Source organism: Phocoena phocoena, chromosome 11 (assembly GCF_963924675.1).
Source record: "Phocoena phocoena chromosome 11, mPhoPho1.1, whole genome shotgun sequence".
In the NCBI taxonomy this organism is placed as follows: domain Eukaryota; kingdom Metazoa; phylum Chordata; class Mammalia; order Artiodactyla; family Phocoenidae; genus Phocoena; species Phocoena phocoena.
The window spans coordinates 20,277,543-20,296,302 of record NC_089229.1 but is presented as its reverse complement, the minus strand read 5'-3'; the positions used below and the strand labels follow the sequence as shown (position 1 = coordinate 20,296,302).

General features: G+C 38.7%; 1 protein-coding gene across 1 annotated transcript in view; it reads left to right on the top strand.

Moving 5' to 3' along the window:
- UTP20 (UTP20 small subunit processome component) overlaps positions 1-18,760 on the top strand; it is a 94,203-nt gene that overhangs the window by 68,948 nt on the left and 6,495 nt on the right. The window contains 16 exon segments of the mRNA XM_065888442.1: positions 2,033-2,322; positions 3,544-3,683; positions 3,897-4,053; positions 7,268-7,366; positions 8,114-8,281; positions 9,600-9,766; positions 10,465-10,606; positions 11,408-11,524; positions 12,785-12,955; positions 13,191-13,322; positions 13,742-13,852; positions 15,666-15,745; positions 16,179-16,248; positions 16,383-16,565; positions 17,285-17,416; positions 17,893-18,025. Of these exon segments, the coding sequence (XP_065744514.1) occupies positions 2,033-2,322; positions 3,544-3,683; positions 3,897-4,053; positions 7,268-7,366; positions 8,114-8,281; positions 9,600-9,766; positions 10,465-10,606; positions 11,408-11,524; positions 12,785-12,955; positions 13,191-13,322; positions 13,742-13,852; positions 15,666-15,745; positions 16,179-16,248; positions 16,383-16,565; positions 17,285-17,416; positions 17,893-18,025 (2,292 nt within the window).

Sequence of the window (18,760 nt, the reverse complement as noted above, 5' to 3'; positions counted from 1 at the left end):
CATCAGCTATTTCAGGTGACTGAAAAAGAGGAAGCCCCCACTAACTCATGAAGTTGGTGATTGGTTAATGGAACTTACTTAACACATTAGCAAACAAAAAAATGTGATCATCTATATAGACACAGGGGGAACATTTGATTAAATTCAATATCCGTTCATAATAAAAGCAATTATCAAACAAGGAATAGATAGAAATTTCCTTAACCTGTTAAAAGATGTGTTTTAAAAACCTAATGATGGGGGACTTCCCTGGTGGTCCAGTGGTAAAGAATCCACCTTCCAATGCAGGTTGCACAGGTTTGATCCCTGGTTGGGGAACTAGGATCTCACATGCCACAGGGCATCTAAGCCCACGTGCCACACCTACTGAGCTTGTGTGCCTCATCAAGAGAGCCCGTGTGCCACAAACTGCAGAGCCCACGTGCTCTGGAGCCCACGCCACAACTAGAGAGAGAAAAAAACCCACACACCACAACTAGAGAGAAGCCTGCACGCCACAACTAAAGATCCCGCATGCCACAACTAAGACCTGATGCAGCCCTAGATAGATAGATAGATAACCAACCAAATAAATGATAGGACTTCCCTGGTGGTCCAGTGGTTAAGACTCCACGCTTCCACTGCAGGGGGCGCCAGTTCCATCCCTGGTCAAGGAACTAAGATCTTGCATGCTGTGTGGCGTGGCCAAAAATTAAAAAAAAAAAAAAAAAAATGCCTAATGAAACATCATACTCAATGGTAAAACATTAAAAGCCTTTGCTTTAAAACCAGAATGAGGTAAAGATACCTACTACTACTGCTTATATTGAACACCAGACTCTAAAGGATTTAGCCATCACAGGAAAATAAGGAAAAGAATAAACACTTAAGTAGGCCAAGGTATTTATTCTAATTGTTTTGGCTAAAGACATTGAAATATCTTGGCCCTTAGTTTGCATTACTGCAGTGTTCCTACTCAAAATTTTCTAATTCTTTGATTCATTATCAAATCACTCAAGAGCCACACTGATGAAGAGAAAAACTGTTTTGAATTTGTAGAAACCATTTGTGTTTTAAATAATTAATGTACTAAAGCCCCTTAGTTTATCTTCAGTCAATTGAATCTGCATTTTGAAATTTTGCATAAACAGAAACATTAACAAATTAAAATATTAATTCACTTCACTGTTTTCTTTTTAGGTATGAATGGAGTTTGAAACAGTTAGTGAGCGTCTACTGTGAAATGTGCTTTTATAGACATTATCTCATTTGTCCTCATAAGAACCTTACAAGAGCCTTAGGTGTTAGTTACTGCATATTTTTGATACGAGAAATTGAGATTCAAGGGTAAAGTAACTTTCCCAAAGCTACACAGCCATTAAAAAAAATGAAGACTAATAGTTATCATTTTTTTGAAAGTCAATGAAGTGTCAGAAATATATTTTAGGCACAGTATAGGCTTTGTCACATTTAATCCTAACAATAGCCTTACAAGTAGGTGCCATCTACAGTTTACTGGTGAAGAATCCAAAGCCCATGAGGGTTAAGGTAATTGACTGTAGTCACATGGCTTGTTAGCAGAGCCAAGTCTGGACTTTTCTCTACAATACTGCCCAGGTTTCTTTAATAAATTGAATCCTATAATAAGGTACGTTTCTGCATGAGACTTGTTGGCTGCCATTAGGATTTTCATGTTCATGAATGTAGGTTTTTGCTTTTGGAAACCTCCAACCACAGTACTTTGGAAGCTTCCTGTGGTTAAGAGCCCTCCTCCCCCCAGCCTCTCCATGTGATCCCAAAGTACCCTGTACTTGCTTACTATTCCACACTTTTTTTTTATAATTATCAGTTTACTTGTCTCTATTCCTCATTAGGCTAACTGTAAGAAAATGAAGGACAGTAACACTCTCATTTACTGCTGTTTCCTCAGCCCTTATCTTGCCCTTACAGTCAGTGATATTTTTTATTAGATGTTAGTAGAAAAGACTACTTAACACAACTGTGTTGTTTCCTTATTTAATTTAAGGTGATTTTTGTTGTTTACTAAACATAGATACCATAGAAGAGATTGAGTTGCCAGAGCATGAAGCCCTGGAATTAGAGCATATGGATGATGATGAGAAGGAAGATGGATGTAAGACTTTGTCAGACAAGAATGAAGAGCTAGAAAACCCTGACCCAGATGATTGTGAAGAGACAGCAGCTAAAGAATCCGAGTGTATCACGAAGTCCATCTCTTTCCTTCCTTGGAATAAGGAAGAATTGGAGAAAACAATTAAAAATATCCAAGGAACCATAACTGGGGACATCCTACCCAGGCTCCATAAATGTCTGGCATCTACGGTAATCATTCTGTTTGGGGCCCAGCAGGTCTGTGTGACCCTGTGGGGTGTCCGTGGGGCCCTGTCAGACTGAGGCTCTTAACTATGTGGATTGACATCAGCTTTTGGATTTTCTTTTATCTCTACATTTCACAGTTCACCTCCCTTCTCTTATCTCATCATCTTCAGGTTCATCTCGTACAGCTAAGGTAGTAATGTTTCTTCTTCATTATGATTTTGATACTGGTAGATATATGCTTTTCTATCTCCAAAGTAGATATTAAGATGACTCCCATTTCCAAAAAAGGTTATTAAAAATTAGAGTATGTTTCCCTTTTCTACTTCTTGGCCACTTCTCTGCTATTCAAAAATACATTTTTCAGTACTTCCCTGGCAGTCCAGTGGTTAAGACTCCATGCTTCCAGTGCAGGGGGCATGGGTTCGATCCCTGGTCGGGGAACTAAGATTCCCACATGCCACGCAGCATGACCAAAAAATTAAAAAAAGAAAAAAACGAAGAAAACAAAAGTACATCTTTTTCTTGTTTAATAGGGGTAACATTTTAGGAGTGCATTCTCATGAAGCCAGAGCCTTTCCTTCTCAGTGTAAAACTTGAGCTGGCAAACTGTGGCCCATGGGCTGAATCTAGCTTGCAGCCTGTTTTTGTAACTAAAGTTTTTTTGGAACACAGTTACACCCCATTCATTTACATATTGTCTAATTCTGCTTTTGCCTTACAATAGCAAAATTGAGTAGCTTCAATAGTGGCCATAAAGTCAAAATTACTTACTATCTGACCCTTTACAGAAAGTTTTCCAACCCCTGATGTAAAATACCGACTTCATCATTTTGTATATTTGTAAATAAAGTTTATTTGAGGCACCATATTTTTTTATGTACCAACGATGTCACTTAAACACCAGAAAGTCCCAATTAACACAAATTTTATGTGACTTTTTAAATATTACACAACAGTCTTAACCCCACATCAGTGAATACTTGGTTTTATTTATTGATTGATTGGTTGATTGCTCCTTTGGAAAGAATATTCTTATTCATATTATTTTTATAATTTTTGGAGGGTTATCAAATTGCATAACTGAGTTTGTTTTTTAAGACATTAAATTTAGAAATGGATATAAGATATATCAAAAGAGCTTATCTTTCAACTGCAAGGTTGTCGTGTTGGTAGGTCCCTAACCCATTTACTTTTGTTTTAGTTTAACCTAAATTTTTCTTACAGACTAAAAGAGAAGAAGAACACAAACTCATAAAATCAAAGGTTGTGAATGATGAGGAAGTAGTTCGAGTTCCTTTAGCTTTTGCCATGGTTAAACTAATGCAGTCCCTTCCACAGGAAGTTATGGAAGCTAATCTGCCAAGGTATGTTGTGTGACACATCAGAAAAGTTCAGTGAAACTCAAAAATTGGTTCTATCTTCTCTTTTGTCAGGAAGAGAAGTACTGTCACAATTTGCTGTAATTTAGAATCCTAATTGGCATAGTTTGGGTTATGAGTGATTCAGAAACTAAAGGATATTTATATTTTTATTTGGTTCTGTTAATTTAATTAGTCAATTAATTTCTCATCTTCTAGTATTTTGCTGAAAGTGTGTGCCCTCCTCAAGAACAGAGCACAGGAAATCAGAGACATTGCTCGCAGCACTCTCGCAAAAATAATAGAGGATCTGGGTGTGCATTACCTACAATATATTTTAAAAGAATTACAGACTACCCTTGTGCGTGGCTATCAGGTAAATTGCATCATGTACTTTATATTCAAATTGGGTTGGGGTTCAAATTGGGTTTATAGTTGCACTGTAAACACTAAGTCATGATACTTTGGGTCTATCTTTTGTAAAGTTGATCTACTGAGAGAACAAGCAAGCATATTTAAAAATTTTTAATCAGTATTTTTAAAAATCTGTTTTTTAAGAAACCCTTATATTTAATTTCTTAAAAGATCCTAATAGACCTGCATTTCATAACCTGTGTTTTTCTCTCAAATCACTTGATGTCAAGTTTTGTATTCTCTGAGTTCTTAATAAAATTCTTACTGAATGTATATTGAACGTATAGCCACACATGTGAACAATAAAGAACATAGACATTTGTTTAAGAGTTGAAATGTATGACATGTCATAAAATTAATAAGAACACCAGGTGGAATACAAAGCTCTTTGAGTAGTTACCTGGCAGTCTTGCTACTCCAAATGTGGGCCCCGGACAGGTGGCGTCAGCAGCACCTGACCTACAGGATCTGCATCTTAATAAGATCCCTGAGCGATCTAAAGTTTGAGGAACACTGCAACTTGTTTTTCTCAAGTACCCCGCCAAGACTTCTGGTAGTTAGCTTGACCTTCCAAGTCCTAATTTGTTCATAGGTAGGTTCCCATTCTATAGGTTATAAGTAACACACTAAAAATATCAGTATTCATTGTCACTCTCTCTCTTTGTGTAGTGTTTTAGTGGTTGCTCCAGGTTACCATATCCATACTTAATTTTTAATAATCTATTTAGAATCAGTATTTTACCACTTCAAGTGGAATGTAAAAACCTTATTACCCTATAGATCCCTTCACCCTTCCTTTGTTTAAAAGTTGTTTATGTATTACTTTGCTGAAAACTTGTATGTTGAAAACTTACCAAGCGGCGTTAGAGTTTTTGCTTTTAATCCTCAGATATGCCCAGATATTTATCATTTCTACTGCTGTTCCTTCATTTCTGAATTTCCAGATTTCTTCCTGGTGTCATTTCCCTTTGGTCTAGGCAAGCTCATAGAGCAAGTATGGTGGCAACGGATGCTCTTCGTTTTCCTTCGCCTGTGAATGTCTTTGTTTCACCTTCATTCCTGAAGGATGTTGTCACTGGATATATACTTTTGCATTGACAGTTATTTCTTTTCTTTCAGCACTGTAAAATTGTCACGCGACTTCCTCCGGCCTTTCTGATGAATAATTCAATTATTCTTCCCCTCTAAGTAATGCATTATTTTTCTCTGGCAGCTTTAAAGACTTTGTCTTTATTTTTCAGCAGTTAGATTATGAATGTGGATTTCTTTGGGTTTACCCTGTTTGAGGTTTATTGAGCTTCTCAAGCACATTGGGGAGTTTTCAGCCATTATTTCCTCAAATACTTTTTCTGCACTGCACTCTTTCTCCTCTCCTGGGACTCCTGTTTGACTTTTTTGGGGGGTCCCATCCATCCCTGAGGCTCCATTTTAATTTTCTTTTTCAGTCTCCTTCCTTTCTGTTTGGATAGCATAATTTCTATTGATTCATCTTCAAGTTCACTGACCCCTTCCTCTTTAATCTCCATCCTACTATTGGACCCATCTAGTAAATTTTCTTATTTCAGTTATTGGTCTGTTTGGTTTTTTTCAGTTGTAAAGTTTCCATTTAGTCCCTTATATCTTCTGATTCTTTGCTAACACATTATTTTTCCACTTATTTCACACCTCCAGCTGGAAAGCTGGGGCTTTATTTCTCCCACTTTGCCATGTACTTCCCACAGCTGTACCCACACAGAGGCTAAGTGGTGGCAAGACAGAGAAGGAGAAAAGCAGCTAGTTGGCCCATCCTCTCAGAACTGCAGTCCCAATGGGAAAGGAAGGTCTCCCAGCAGAGTTGTGGCTGCTGCAGTCCCCACGTCTATAACTGTATAGAAAACAGGGGTAAACACACTGAGAGTTTGGTGGTACTTGCACTCTGGTGTTCTTCCCCAGTTGCAGCTCTGTGCATCCTGTCTGGGGCTTATAGCTGCACTCAGTGGGAGAGACAGGATAGAGTGTGCTTTCTCCATCTCACCTGGAACCGGAGCCCCTGTCAGTGTCCGTGTTTGTTCTTTCAACCAGCCTGTAATTCTTGGCTATTTGTGTGAGGTGCTCCTGGGCACTGAGCATACCAGGATGAATACAGCACAGCTGTCTCTGAGGATTCATTCGCACATTTAATTGAGCGCCTGAGGTGTTTAAACAAGTAGCCCATTTTTCTTTAACCACCTGTTCTTCCAGTCTGTCTCATTATTCGTTAAAGTAAGTAAAATAAGGATGAGAGAACAGCAGTTTGGGTATTAGTATTAATCATGTAGACAGAACCAAAATTGTACTCTCCGAGTTTCATTCTTCACCCCCCCAAAGGATTTTTAAAAATTATATAAAGTCCTCAGCAAATATTTTATATATGTAAAAGTATTTAAAGATCATAAGTAGGTACATGTGAAATTATGCCTTTAAAATCCAATCTGTATATTGACAGCCAGGTGTATTTTCTTAGTGTATGATCATTATCTGATGTTTACCTTGATAATTTACAGCACCGGAAGCAGTATACAGAATACACCCTTTTGTGGACTCTGTATACTCTGGCATCATCTCGTTTCAAATCCTGACTCCACCGTTTCCTATTCATGTAACCTTGGGCAAGTTTGATTGACCTTTTTGTGCCTCAGCTTCTTCATCTGAAAATGCTGATAATGTAGCACCTATGCCATAGATAGAGTGGGTGAGGATTAAATGATTCAGTACATGTGGGGTATTAATACAGTGCCTAGCCCACAGTAAGCTCTGAGGAATGTTAGCTGTGATCACTGTGAAGGGCAAAAACTTGTTTCCTTCATAACACCTTTTGTACCAGGTTTGACTGCATTCAACGTTGGCAGGCTCCATAATTCACAGGTTGGTTTTTAAAAGTTCAAGACTTGTGCTCTTCTTTACAAATCATTGGCCTGATTTAGTCACAATGATAGAACCTAAGCATGGTGATATGTTTCTGAGCATCTTTTCTACAAAGGGACCATCTGGTTAAAGGACTTTAGGCAGTGATATAAGTATGTGTCATTTGTCAAAGCTTCTCCCTGCAATAATTACAGATATATAATCTGAGTGCACACCTGCCGTACTTCTAAATCTTGTTTTTTCTGCTGTGGTGTTCTTAGCCATCCATATTCTTATTATACATTTCGTTTTAGGTCCATGTGCTAACTTTCACTGTTTACATGTTGCTGCAAGGCCTCACCAACAAGCTGCAAGTTGGGAATTTGGACTCTTGTTTGGATATAATGATTGAGGTAAGATTTAGAGAAAGAAATTCTAATTTTTTTTAATAGGTCAAAGAACACAAATCAGTTCACAAAATCAGAAATAATAGCCTATAAATATGAAAGTAATGTACTATCTACTATCTCATCTCTTAGGCTAGCAGAGGTTTAAAAAGTTGAGACTTAAGTGATGTGAGATGGGCACTCTGCTGTTGCTAGCAGGTCTCGAGCTGGTAAAATCAGAGGTGTGGTCTGGAGTTTGTACAAAAGTATATTCATTAGAGCTTTATTTAGAATAGTGAAAAATTAATAACAATTTAAAATCAGATAATATGATAATTTCGGGGGTAGGATTAGAAAGACATTAAATTTGGCACACCATCGTTTGTTTATTCATTAAAAATGTAGACACTACATTTTTAATTAAATGCATTACTTTTGATAATTAAGTTACAAATATGAGAATTTCTTAAAGAGGAATTAAGCTACTCTTTGATAATATCAAAGAAGTGCCTGTTTATATATTATACAATTATGTATGTAAATCTACCTGGTATTTTTCTTTTGTTTTCCATTGGTGTAAACCTTGAAGTGTTTCTGTATTTGTTTTTTAGTAATTGGTCCCTAAACTACATTGAAAAAAGTGAAATCTAATAGAAATTCCTATTGTCTAATTTTTATCCTTGACTTGGACATAGCACGCATTTTCAAAGACTGCTTATGTTGGCATAAGTTGCTGAGTGCACATAATTGCCATTGGCTTTTTTTCTTTTAAAGATTTTTAACCATGAGTTGTTTGGTGCCATTGCTGAAGAAAAGGAAGTAAAGCAGATCCTCTCCAAGGTCATGGAGGCACGAAGAAGCAAGAGTTATGAGTCTTATGAAATCTTGGGCAAGTTTGTAGGAAAAGATCAAGTTACAAAACTTATCCTTCCACTAAAAGAGGTAAGGACTTGAATGTAATGAAGGGGATCCCCACCTTACGGTACTATGAGTTCTTGAAAAGAGCCTTGAGCATCATGATCTGCTTTGGTGCTAAGGGCACCAGTACCACGTGGCTGGCAGCTCAGTGGATTCTGGTTCCGCTGATTCTGATTCTTGGATTCTGATCCAAGAATCAGAGTCCCTGATATAAACCATGAGATGCAAAAGGAAAGGCGACAGGAACTGAACCACAGGTGAATTATTGAGCTTGGTCCCGTCAGCAGCTAAGAACATAGCCTTTGGAGTCAGACTGCTGCTCCCAGATTGCCAGGAGGAAGAGAATTGGCATTTATTGAACAGATACCCATGTTCTTAGCACTGTGCTTCATTATCTCTTCTAATCTGCACAACTGTCCCCTGAGATTGACAGTACCTCCGTCTTACAGATGAGAAAATTCAGGCTTAGAAAGATAGAAAGGAACATGGCTAAGGAGAAAAGTCAGGATTTAATTCCAGATCTTTCTGATCCAAATCTCACACTCTTTCCACCATTTTCATTCTGCCTTTCCTGTTGGGCAGGGACTGTCATTTACCTACCTTCATAGTGTTCTCTGTGCTAATTCCACATGTTTGATGCTAGATTAACTCCCTAATTGTTCCTAGAATGCATTTAGCTTATCTGAGCCTGATCTAAGAATGTTAGATATGTTTTGAGGATGAAAAGGAGTTGACAAAGCACACTTATTTTCCATGTAAATTATCAAGTCCCTCCAAGGTAATCAAAGTTACTAATCCATGTCCTGTGCAGGGGAATAGCTATGACATGCTGAGGGTTGTACTGGGGTTGATGGTGCTGGGGTCCCATTAAGTTCCTCTGATTTGGCCCAATAACTAATGTACAACCCTGAGGCCTGGCCGTCACACCACTTCCTTAGCATGGTTTCCTGTGAGTAATGACTGCATTTTGTTGATGTTGTGTTATGTGTACATGCTTGCCTATAAACCACCCCATTTAATGCACTTGGAAGGCTGACATCTTCCAAGTGTCACATCCTATCTCCAGCCCTGCGCCCAGACCTCATCAACAAAGAGAGTGCCAAGGAGGCACAAGAAATCCAGCGGCATACACAGCTGACGGTGGTTATCTCTGGGGCTGAGGTCATGGGTATATTTGACTTCATATGTTATATCTATGTTTGAAATTTTATTAAGAATGTGTTTCTTTTTTAATTAGCAAAAAGCACATTTTAAAAAGTAAATATATAAAAGAAAACTACTATTATAACAAATCAAACTGCAGTTCTGTGTTACCTCAGTGTGCATTTATGTCTGCCTTTAGATCTTGCAAAATACCACGAGTTTAAAACTGGCCCGGAAAGTTCATGAAACCTTACGTCGAATCATAGCAGGATTACTTGTAAACCAGGAAATGACGGCAGAATCCATTCTGTTGCTTAGTTACGGTTTGGTCAGCGAAAATCTACCCCTGTTAACAGAGAAGGAAAAGTAAGTTTGAAAAAAAACAACAACTATCCTTTAGGTTCATACTTCTAATAAGCCATTCATTACTCAATTACTCTTAAGTGGGTTCATTTAATAATTTGCTTTAGTAGGGAAAAAAAGGTATGTTTATCTGAGTTGTAAGATGGTACTACTTTGTGGTGTTTGGGCTGAGGTCCTTCCAGGTAATACATGTCAACACGAGATTGTTTCTGCTGAATGCGGTAGCTGTGAAGGCAACCAATTATTTTGACATTTACTTAATACCACTTTTGTTTTAGATATGTATTGAATCAAAGTTGGGATAGACTTAAAATATATACTTCTTGTTCTGATCAGAGATTTAGACCTCCAAAGATTTTAAATACCTTATTTGTAAACTTCCTTTGAATTTTGCTTCTGTAGTCTGAAAGAGACTCCTTGGCATTTGTTTTCAGAAATCAAAGGAAGGGAGTGTCCCCTTGCTGTTTCGTCTTCATTTAAATGTGTGTTCATCCCTCTGACCTCTGTTTCTGGGGTTCTAGAAACTTGGATCAACAACCTAATCATCTCTTCGGTGTCTTGTGGTTAAGGGGGGAAAAAACCCACAACAAAGAGCACATTATTTGGTACTGGACTCACCTCACCAGAAGGGGCCATAGTAGCTTCCAGGGATGCAGCATGCAGTGTGCTTTCTCCTAATTTTCATTCCACTTGATTGACAGAAATCCAGCAGCCCCTGCACCAGATCCACGTCTGCCACCCCAGAGTTGTCTTCTGCTCCCCCCAACTCCAGTTCGAGGCGGGCAGAAAGCTGTTGTGAGCAAGAAAACCAACATGCACATATTTATTGAGTCTGGACTTCGGGTAAGAATTAACCTTAAAGTGAGACTTGCTGCACACAGCGAGTCTGTGCCTTTTAATCCTCTGCTGAATTTCCAGTACTGCTCGTTTCCGCTGGAAACGCTGGTACTTTGATGATATAACTTTCTCAGAATGAATGATTCTGACCTGATATTTACAGTGCCTTCACTGTTGCTTTGCCCATGAGTGTGCAACTCTGAACTACTCTAAATTTTTTGAAAACACAAATTTGATCGTTTTATTGTATATATTTTTTTAATCCTTCATTGGCTCCCTTTTTTCCCAGGAGAGAGCCCTGTCCTTCATTTGGGCCACAAGGGCATAGCCTCATCCTGTACACGTGGCTTCCCTTCAGTTCTCTAAAGTCACCACACTTTTCCCACCCCAGAACCTCACCATCTACTCCTCCCTCTGCCCAGGTCCCCCCAGAACTCTCAAAGCACCCTGCATTTCTAGTGAATCGTTCCCTAGAGTCTGTCATCCTGGCTAAGATCCACGAGGGCAGTGACCCTGCTGATCTTGGTTACTGCCATGTCCTTCATGCCAAGCCAGTACCTGGAACCAAAGCAGATGCTGAGGAATAACCATTTGGTAAATGAACTTCGAATGTCAACTGCACAGGGAGCTCCCACCTTCTTCACGTACTGAGGCTCCCCCAGGTGGTTCCCCGTTCTTCACACTTTTTATAATTTCAGATAGAAGCATCTTAACATTTCACATTGGCCTCTTAAAATCATTTCACCTTTACCTCACTCATTTGGTCTTAGGGGCAACTGATGTGAGGTGTCTTTTCAAATCTTCTAGCTGTTGCATCTTAGTCTGAAGACTTCGAAGATCAAGTCTTCAAGTGAACATGTTCTGGAAATGTTGGATCCTTTTATGTCTCTCCTCATAGACTGCCTGGGTTCCATGGACGTGAAGGTGAGCACCTGTTCCTGCACGGGACCTGTGTTGTGCAGTGTACCTAGAACTTGTTTCTAGGCTCATACTTTACAAGATGATTGAGTTTTTAAAGAGATTTACAACATCATGAACCACCTCTGTTCTCTGTGTTAAATTGCTCCCTTAACAGCAATTTAATAATACTAGGTAGCGCTTAACAGTTGTAAAAGCCCTTCATTTGATCCTCACGACAACTTCATGAGGGTGAGTGGTGCTCTCCCCATGGCGGTAATCATCATCTCATCATCATCATCCTTGTTGCTACTGCTCGCTGCTGTGAATCCTCATAACAACCCATGGAGCATATATTATTAATGTGTCTCTTTCATAGATGAGAAATCCAGGCCTTAGGCTAAGTGACTTGCCCCATATCACAGATCTAGGATGTCAGCCTCAGTCTGTCGGACTCCGAAGCCCACACCTTTCCCACTTTCTCAGATTGCCTGTTTTACAGGAAAGGTGCCAAGAGGTTAAGTATTTAACATCTCTGTGGTCAAACAGGTAATAAGCTGCAGAGCTGGGTTTTAAGCCCTGGTCTTTTTGACTCCTGAGCTCTTTGCTTTATCTTCGTCTAATCCAGCCCAATAAGGCCATCCCAGCAACCAGGGTGTAGGGGTGTATTAGGTAGAGGTGAACCAGCTGGTCTAGGTAATCTAGAAGGTTTGGCCTGGAGGTTCAGGGATTCTTTTGTAGTCACTTGGTCCCAACACATTTTTTCATACCTTTGGCACTGCACTTAACTATATTAAATTATAGGTCATAGTTCCCATGCTTAATTTCAGCTATCTGCTCCTTAAATGCGGAAAGGCATCCTTTTTATCATCGTATTTCTAACACTCTGTAGAGTGCCTTGTGTACATAACACAAGCTTAATAAGAATGGATTAAATTGAAGTACCATTCTAGAAATTTGGAAAGGCATTTATAATGCGTTTTTCAGGGAAAAAAATGCTAAAATTAGCCAGCCCATCTAATCATTTACCCATAATAGGTTAAGAATATGAGCACCTTTTCTCACTTGCTTGGGATGTACCTTCACTTGCTATGGAGAAGCAGTAAGTTCTACAACAGGGAAGAGGAAACGTGCCTATTTCCTTACACTTTTAGCACAGTTCTCCCTGAGTGGCCTGGCAGAGTGCTTCGTTCCTTCAACTCGATCGCTCAGTGTCTACACAGCCTTAGGTGCTGGATTGTTTAGTTTGGTCATTTCATCACTCGATTGGCTTTGTCTGTTTTTCAGGTGATCACAGGCGCTTTACAATGCCTGATCTGGATCTTGAGGTTCCCCCTGCCTTCCACAGAAACAAAAGCGGAACAGCTAATGAAACACCTTTTCCTTCTGCTGAAGGACTATGCAAAACTCGGGGCTGCCAGGGGCCAGAATTTCCACCTGGTGGTAAATTGTTTCAAGGTGAGGTGTTTTCACTTGTGCTTAGAAAAAGCCAGGACCGGGATTAACATCAAAGTTACTTTTCCTCATCATCTTTTGTGGTCGTGGTCAAAATTTCTTCCAGATTAATTTGCTAAGGCCAGAGTGTTGGTATCCTGTGTGAAAAAACATTGCTGTTGTATTGAGTCCTTATCATTCCACTGTACGCTGATTTGTGGGATGTCCTGGCTGTTAACCTCAGTGTTATAACTTGCAGTGTGTGACCATACTTGTGAAGAAAGTGAAGTCTTACCAGATAACTGAAAAGCAGCTTCAAGTTCTACTAGCATATGCTGAGGAGGACATTTATGATATTACAAGACAAGCCACCGCGTTTGGTCTTCTGAAGGTATGGTGTCACCAGAATGTTGGATTGTGCAGTGAATGAGCCTCATGTCAGGTATTTAGAATAACATGGAACATAGTGTTCTGACTAGCTGTAGATAGTTCTGAAATTAATTTATAAAGATTATTATGATTTGGTTGATTAATTATAAGCTTAACATAGCTGCCTATTAAAATGTTGAAACACGAGCTCTATATTAAACTTCCAGGGAATTCTGTACAAATGCATGTAGTCTGCTTGTATGTATCATAAACTTGACCATTTTAACCATTTTTTAAGTTTATGTTCTTTTTCTTGTGGAGGTACTTTCATTATGTTTGAAAACTGCCTGTGACCGCTTTTAACATCAGGTCAGCTTAGTAAACAACAGGCCATCTGCAGTAAAACATGAAATAAGTATGTGTTTTCCTTTTGTATTTCAGGCCATTTTATCAAGAAAGTTGTTGGTCCCAGAAATCAATGATGTCATGCGCCAAGTGTCCAAGCTGGCGGTTTCTGCGCAAGACGAACCTGTCAGAGTCCAGTGCAGACAGGTTTGTAGAGAGAGCTTATTCCCGTGGCAAGGGCTGGGCCCTGCCTCCTCTGTTCGGTTTTTAGGTAGACAGATGTCAACACTGAATTCTGCAGACTTTGTGTCATACTGTTGCTTTATTCTAAGACTCAGGAGCCCATTCACATACCAAATGTAAGGCCATTTTTCGGTATAAAGAGCATTTTGAATATAGCCCACATGTGGCATGTTTCAGATGGATGAAGAAACACATTTTCCTTCTGCAGCGTGATAACCTGCAGCAAAGATTTCCATCCAGTGGTCCAGTCATTGACCACTTAATGTGTATCAGTGTGTACCTGGCATTGCTGGAAGAGTGGTTAACAAAATTTTTATAGTCCCTGTCTGTCCTATAGCAGAGATGCGCAAAGCAGAAATCCCACAAGTAGTTATTAAATTACAGACATCCTAAGTGCCAGGAGGAAGAAAGTACTGTTGTATTTCATCACTTACAAGACACACCATTACTTACGTACCTCAAAGGAAGGGGAAAAAACTATGACAGTGGTAAGATGGCATCAATTGTAAGACATCCCAATTTCAGATATGTTAAAATGTGGAAAACTGTGCTTCTTAAAATTGACAAAGTATGGAAGAGCATATGATAAGAGCATATGACGTGGTGGAGGACCGTCCTAATGTGATAGTGGGGGAAAGCTTTCCTGAGGATTGGCATATAAGCAAAGTTTGGAGGAAGAATAAGGCTTAGCCTTGCAGGCTAAGGAAGATAAGCCTTGAAGTGGGTAAGAGCTTAGCTTGTTGAAGGTGAATGACGGGGGAGGGGGCCAGATCAGGCAAGACCTTGTGGTCTTGTTAAAGATTTAGGGCTTTGTTCTAAGAATAACAAAGAGCCAGTGAAATCAGTAGACAGAGGAGTGACACTAGCAGATTTGTGTTCATACATTTGTCCTGATCTTATGAGTGCCTATCAACCCGGGAAATGGAAGGGTCTGAATTGGAAATATGAACTCGGAGTTAAAGGAGGGCTTGGGCTGCGGAGGCCATCTTTAGAAAAAGTTAACTCATTTAGCAAGAAGGAGGGTCAGCTGCTATTTATTAAGTACTAGCTGCACGCCCAGCACTTTACATACATGACTTCTGTTTGTAACTATCCTTCAAAAGAAACAGTACCACCGTTTTATGGTTGGGGAAAAACAGGCCTTGGCAAGTTAAATGATGTGCTTAGTTCTCACAGTTTCTTAATAAAGGAAGCTGAATAATACAGCAGTTTGCAAGCAGAGCCTGTGGATGCAGATAGGCTAGGCATGGGATTCTGGCAGTGTCACCCGAGCAGGTTGCTTACCTTCTGTGCCAGCTCCATTCTCTTCATCTGCAAAATGGGATCATATTACTTACTTCCTAAGGAAGTAATGAAAAGCAACCAAGAATCACTTAACCCAGTGCTTAACACAAAGAAGTTAGTTAGTAAATGCAAAAGTTGGTAGTATTATCACTATTATTGTCATTCTTATTTCGGGGAAATACAGGGTTGAACCACAGTCCATACTCAGTTCACCACAGCCTCCTATCAGAGAGATGAGCTGAGATTTGGAGCCCTAAACAACCATGCTAATGATGGGCCAGGACTTGACGCTTAATCAGGCAAGACCTGAGGAAGTGAAGTGGGAGGAGAGAGGAGGGGCACAGTTCTTGACTCAAGAGGTGGACTTCACCTAACTGATCACCCTTCTGAAAGGTCTTTGTAGCCCACCAGTGTGTCCCAGAAAGCAGCTTAGGAAAGAGGAATCCTGGAGGGACAGGATCCAAATAATCTCTTGTGTGACTTCTGTTCCTAGGTTTTTCTGAAATATATTCTTGACTATCCCCTGGGGGACAAATTGCGACCAAACTTGGAATTCATGCTCGCTCAACTGAAGTAAGTTGAAGCCATAAACTACACAAGGCAGTGGGGTAGGTTCTTCTCTCCTTTCAGTGTGTGGACTGTCTTGAAAAGAACAAAGCCGAAATGTAATGGCACATTTTTGAGGATGCTATCCTATGAATCACTGACTTGACTGTCAAGCATTGTGCATGGCTTCATATAGCAGTTCTGCAAGCTGCTTTTCAGTTCACTCTGACCATCGATTGTCATTAGAGTCCACTTAGGAGAACAGTAAAAATCTAACAAAATTACATTTACAACTGCATAGTAGCATGGTAAGTACATGTATTAAAATTGGGAAAATGGAGGGTTTTTTCCACTTTTTAAGAAATAGACTGGCACTTTGAGACAACATTTTAAATTCTTAAAAATAATTACTGGTAAATTTTAAAGTTACTAACAAGTCCTTCTAATGTTCTTACCCTAGTTATGAACACGAGACCGGGAGAGAGTCCGCCTTGGAAATGATCGCTTATCTCTTTGACACATTCCCTCAGGTACCGTGAATCACAAAGACAAACTCTGTGTTTGTTAACAAGCTGTGGCTCCCAGGAGCCCAGGGTCCTCTGTTTGTGAGACATCTGTGAGAATTCCAGTCTGAGTGTGCTCATAAGTGTCTGTTTTCTTTCAGGGACTGCTCCACGAGAACTGCGGAATGTTCTTTATTCCTCTTTGTCTAATGATGGTGAACGATGACTCTGCCATGTGTAAAAAGATGGCATCCATGGCAATCAAATCCTTACTCAATAAAATCAGCCTTGAGAAAAAAGATTGGCTCTTCGATATGGTTACCACCTGGTTTGGGGCAAAGAAGGTTAGGGTTGCTTTTAGTCATACGGCAAAGAAAAGTCTGAGCTTTTGGTGTTCATACTTTAAATAAGAATACATATTATACATCATTGAATTAATTTTTCCCAAATAGCTCTGTTGTTTTTACTTGATTATGTTAATAATATATTCTTACAGTAAAATTTCAGAAAATATAAGAAGTTACAGAGAGTAACAGAAATCACCTGTATTCCCACTACAAGGTCAATGTCACCCAGTTACTCTACATGAATGTATTATAATTTACTTAACCAATCCCCGTTGATGAATATCTTTGTTTCCAGTTTTGCTTATACAATTTATAGGATGTAACTTTTGCCGATAATTACAACCACTTGCTGGCTCTACCCTCATCATCACTGGCCCATCTTTGTGGAATATAAACAACACATGTCATAACTTAATATTGGCTTTAAGTATTAAAATCAGAATGGGGTCGGGGGGCTGAAACGTCTTCCTTTTTTTTTTTAAATTTAAAAATGAGAAAAAATGTATTATTCAGTGGATACCACTTTTTTTAATGTTCTGGGTGGTGAAGATTTCTCTATATTTTTCATGTTAGCCACCAAAAATCCACATTGTGTTGATTTCTGGTATCATAAAGAACTACTGAGGACAGAGTCATGCCCACCTTCATTTTACAGTTTTGGAAACGGCTCCCCAAGTTGTGCTGATATTGTCTTGTGATGGTTTTATTTTCGATAGAGCTTAAATAGACAGCTAGCTGCCCTGATCTGTGGCTTGTTTGTGGAAAGTGAAGGAGTCACTTTTGAGAGAAGACTTGGAACTGTTCTCCGTGTAATTGAAAAGGAAATTGATCCTGAAAACTTTACAAATGTAAGTTATTTGCTAGGGAGTAAAACTCTTGCTTATTTTAATAGTTTTACTTGTGGTATAGCTAATAGATTAAATATTATTTGAGTTCAAAAATTATTTTATTAATAAAAGCAAGAACTCAGTGTAGTTCTATCTTCTTTTTAAAGTGAAGATTAAAATAAGTTATCTTCCACAGTATATGTCGATCACAGTTTCTTAAGCCCCCCAGGAGATAGCAATGTCTGGAGGCATTTTTGGTTGTCACAACTGGAGGGTAGAGGGATGCTACTGTCATCTAGTGTGTAGAGGCCAGGAATGTTGCTAAACATCGTCTAGTGCACAGGGTAGCCTGCCAAAGCAAAGAATTATTTGACCCAAAATGTCAGCAGTGTTTAGGTTGAGAAACCCTGGTATAGATGTACATCCTGGAGGAAAAATGTCCATCAAATACTTTGAAATTATTGTCTTAATTGATTTAACATCCCTCCTAATTTTAGATCATGGAAGAGACTGAAGAAAAAGCTGCAGATCGCCTTCTGTTTAGTTTTCTTACACTGATAAGTAAACTCATCAAGGGATGTAATATTATTCAGCTTATCAAGCCCTCTGAGACTCTGAGTAAAATCTGGAGTAAGTATTTCCTTTTTATTTAAATCTAAAAATAAACACTTTAGAAATATATAATGTCGGGAAAAGTCCATGATAAAAAGATTTAAAAGGCCCTTGCAGATTGATTACAGTGAAAGTATTTTTTTCTGGGGGAAAAAACAAACAAATAATATATGCATGTATATATGTATCCTCATAAATAATATATTTCATTTATAAATAAGAAAGAATATTAATTATGGACGAGTAAAAGAAAGGAAAAAATTTCCCAAAGTCCTCCTTGCTACTTGCTGATTATTTGTTATACACTTCCATCCAGTCTTCCTTTTGTCAAATAACCATAGGGGTTTTTTTTTGAGGTTGCATAATTCCATATAAACTTTTATATCCTGTTTATACCTAAGTAGGCATATTATAGTACTATAACATACTTAGTAGATATCCTTTTAAATGGCTATAAATAATCCATAGTATAAATGTGCCATAATTTACTAAACCGTTTCACTTCTGTGGGAATATTTAAGTTATATATTATTTAAATGAAATAAAATTCATTTCTTTAAATGAAAAATAAGATCCTGGAATTTTTAATTTAACGTTTTAGTTTTGATTAATCAGTAGGAAATAGACATTGCAATGAATGTTTTAAATACCCACTTGTTTTAAGAGAACTCATATGATTTTATGAGAAATAATCCAGTTACTAAGTTACTATATGGCCTACTCCAGTATGGCTCCACTGAGATAATTACAAAG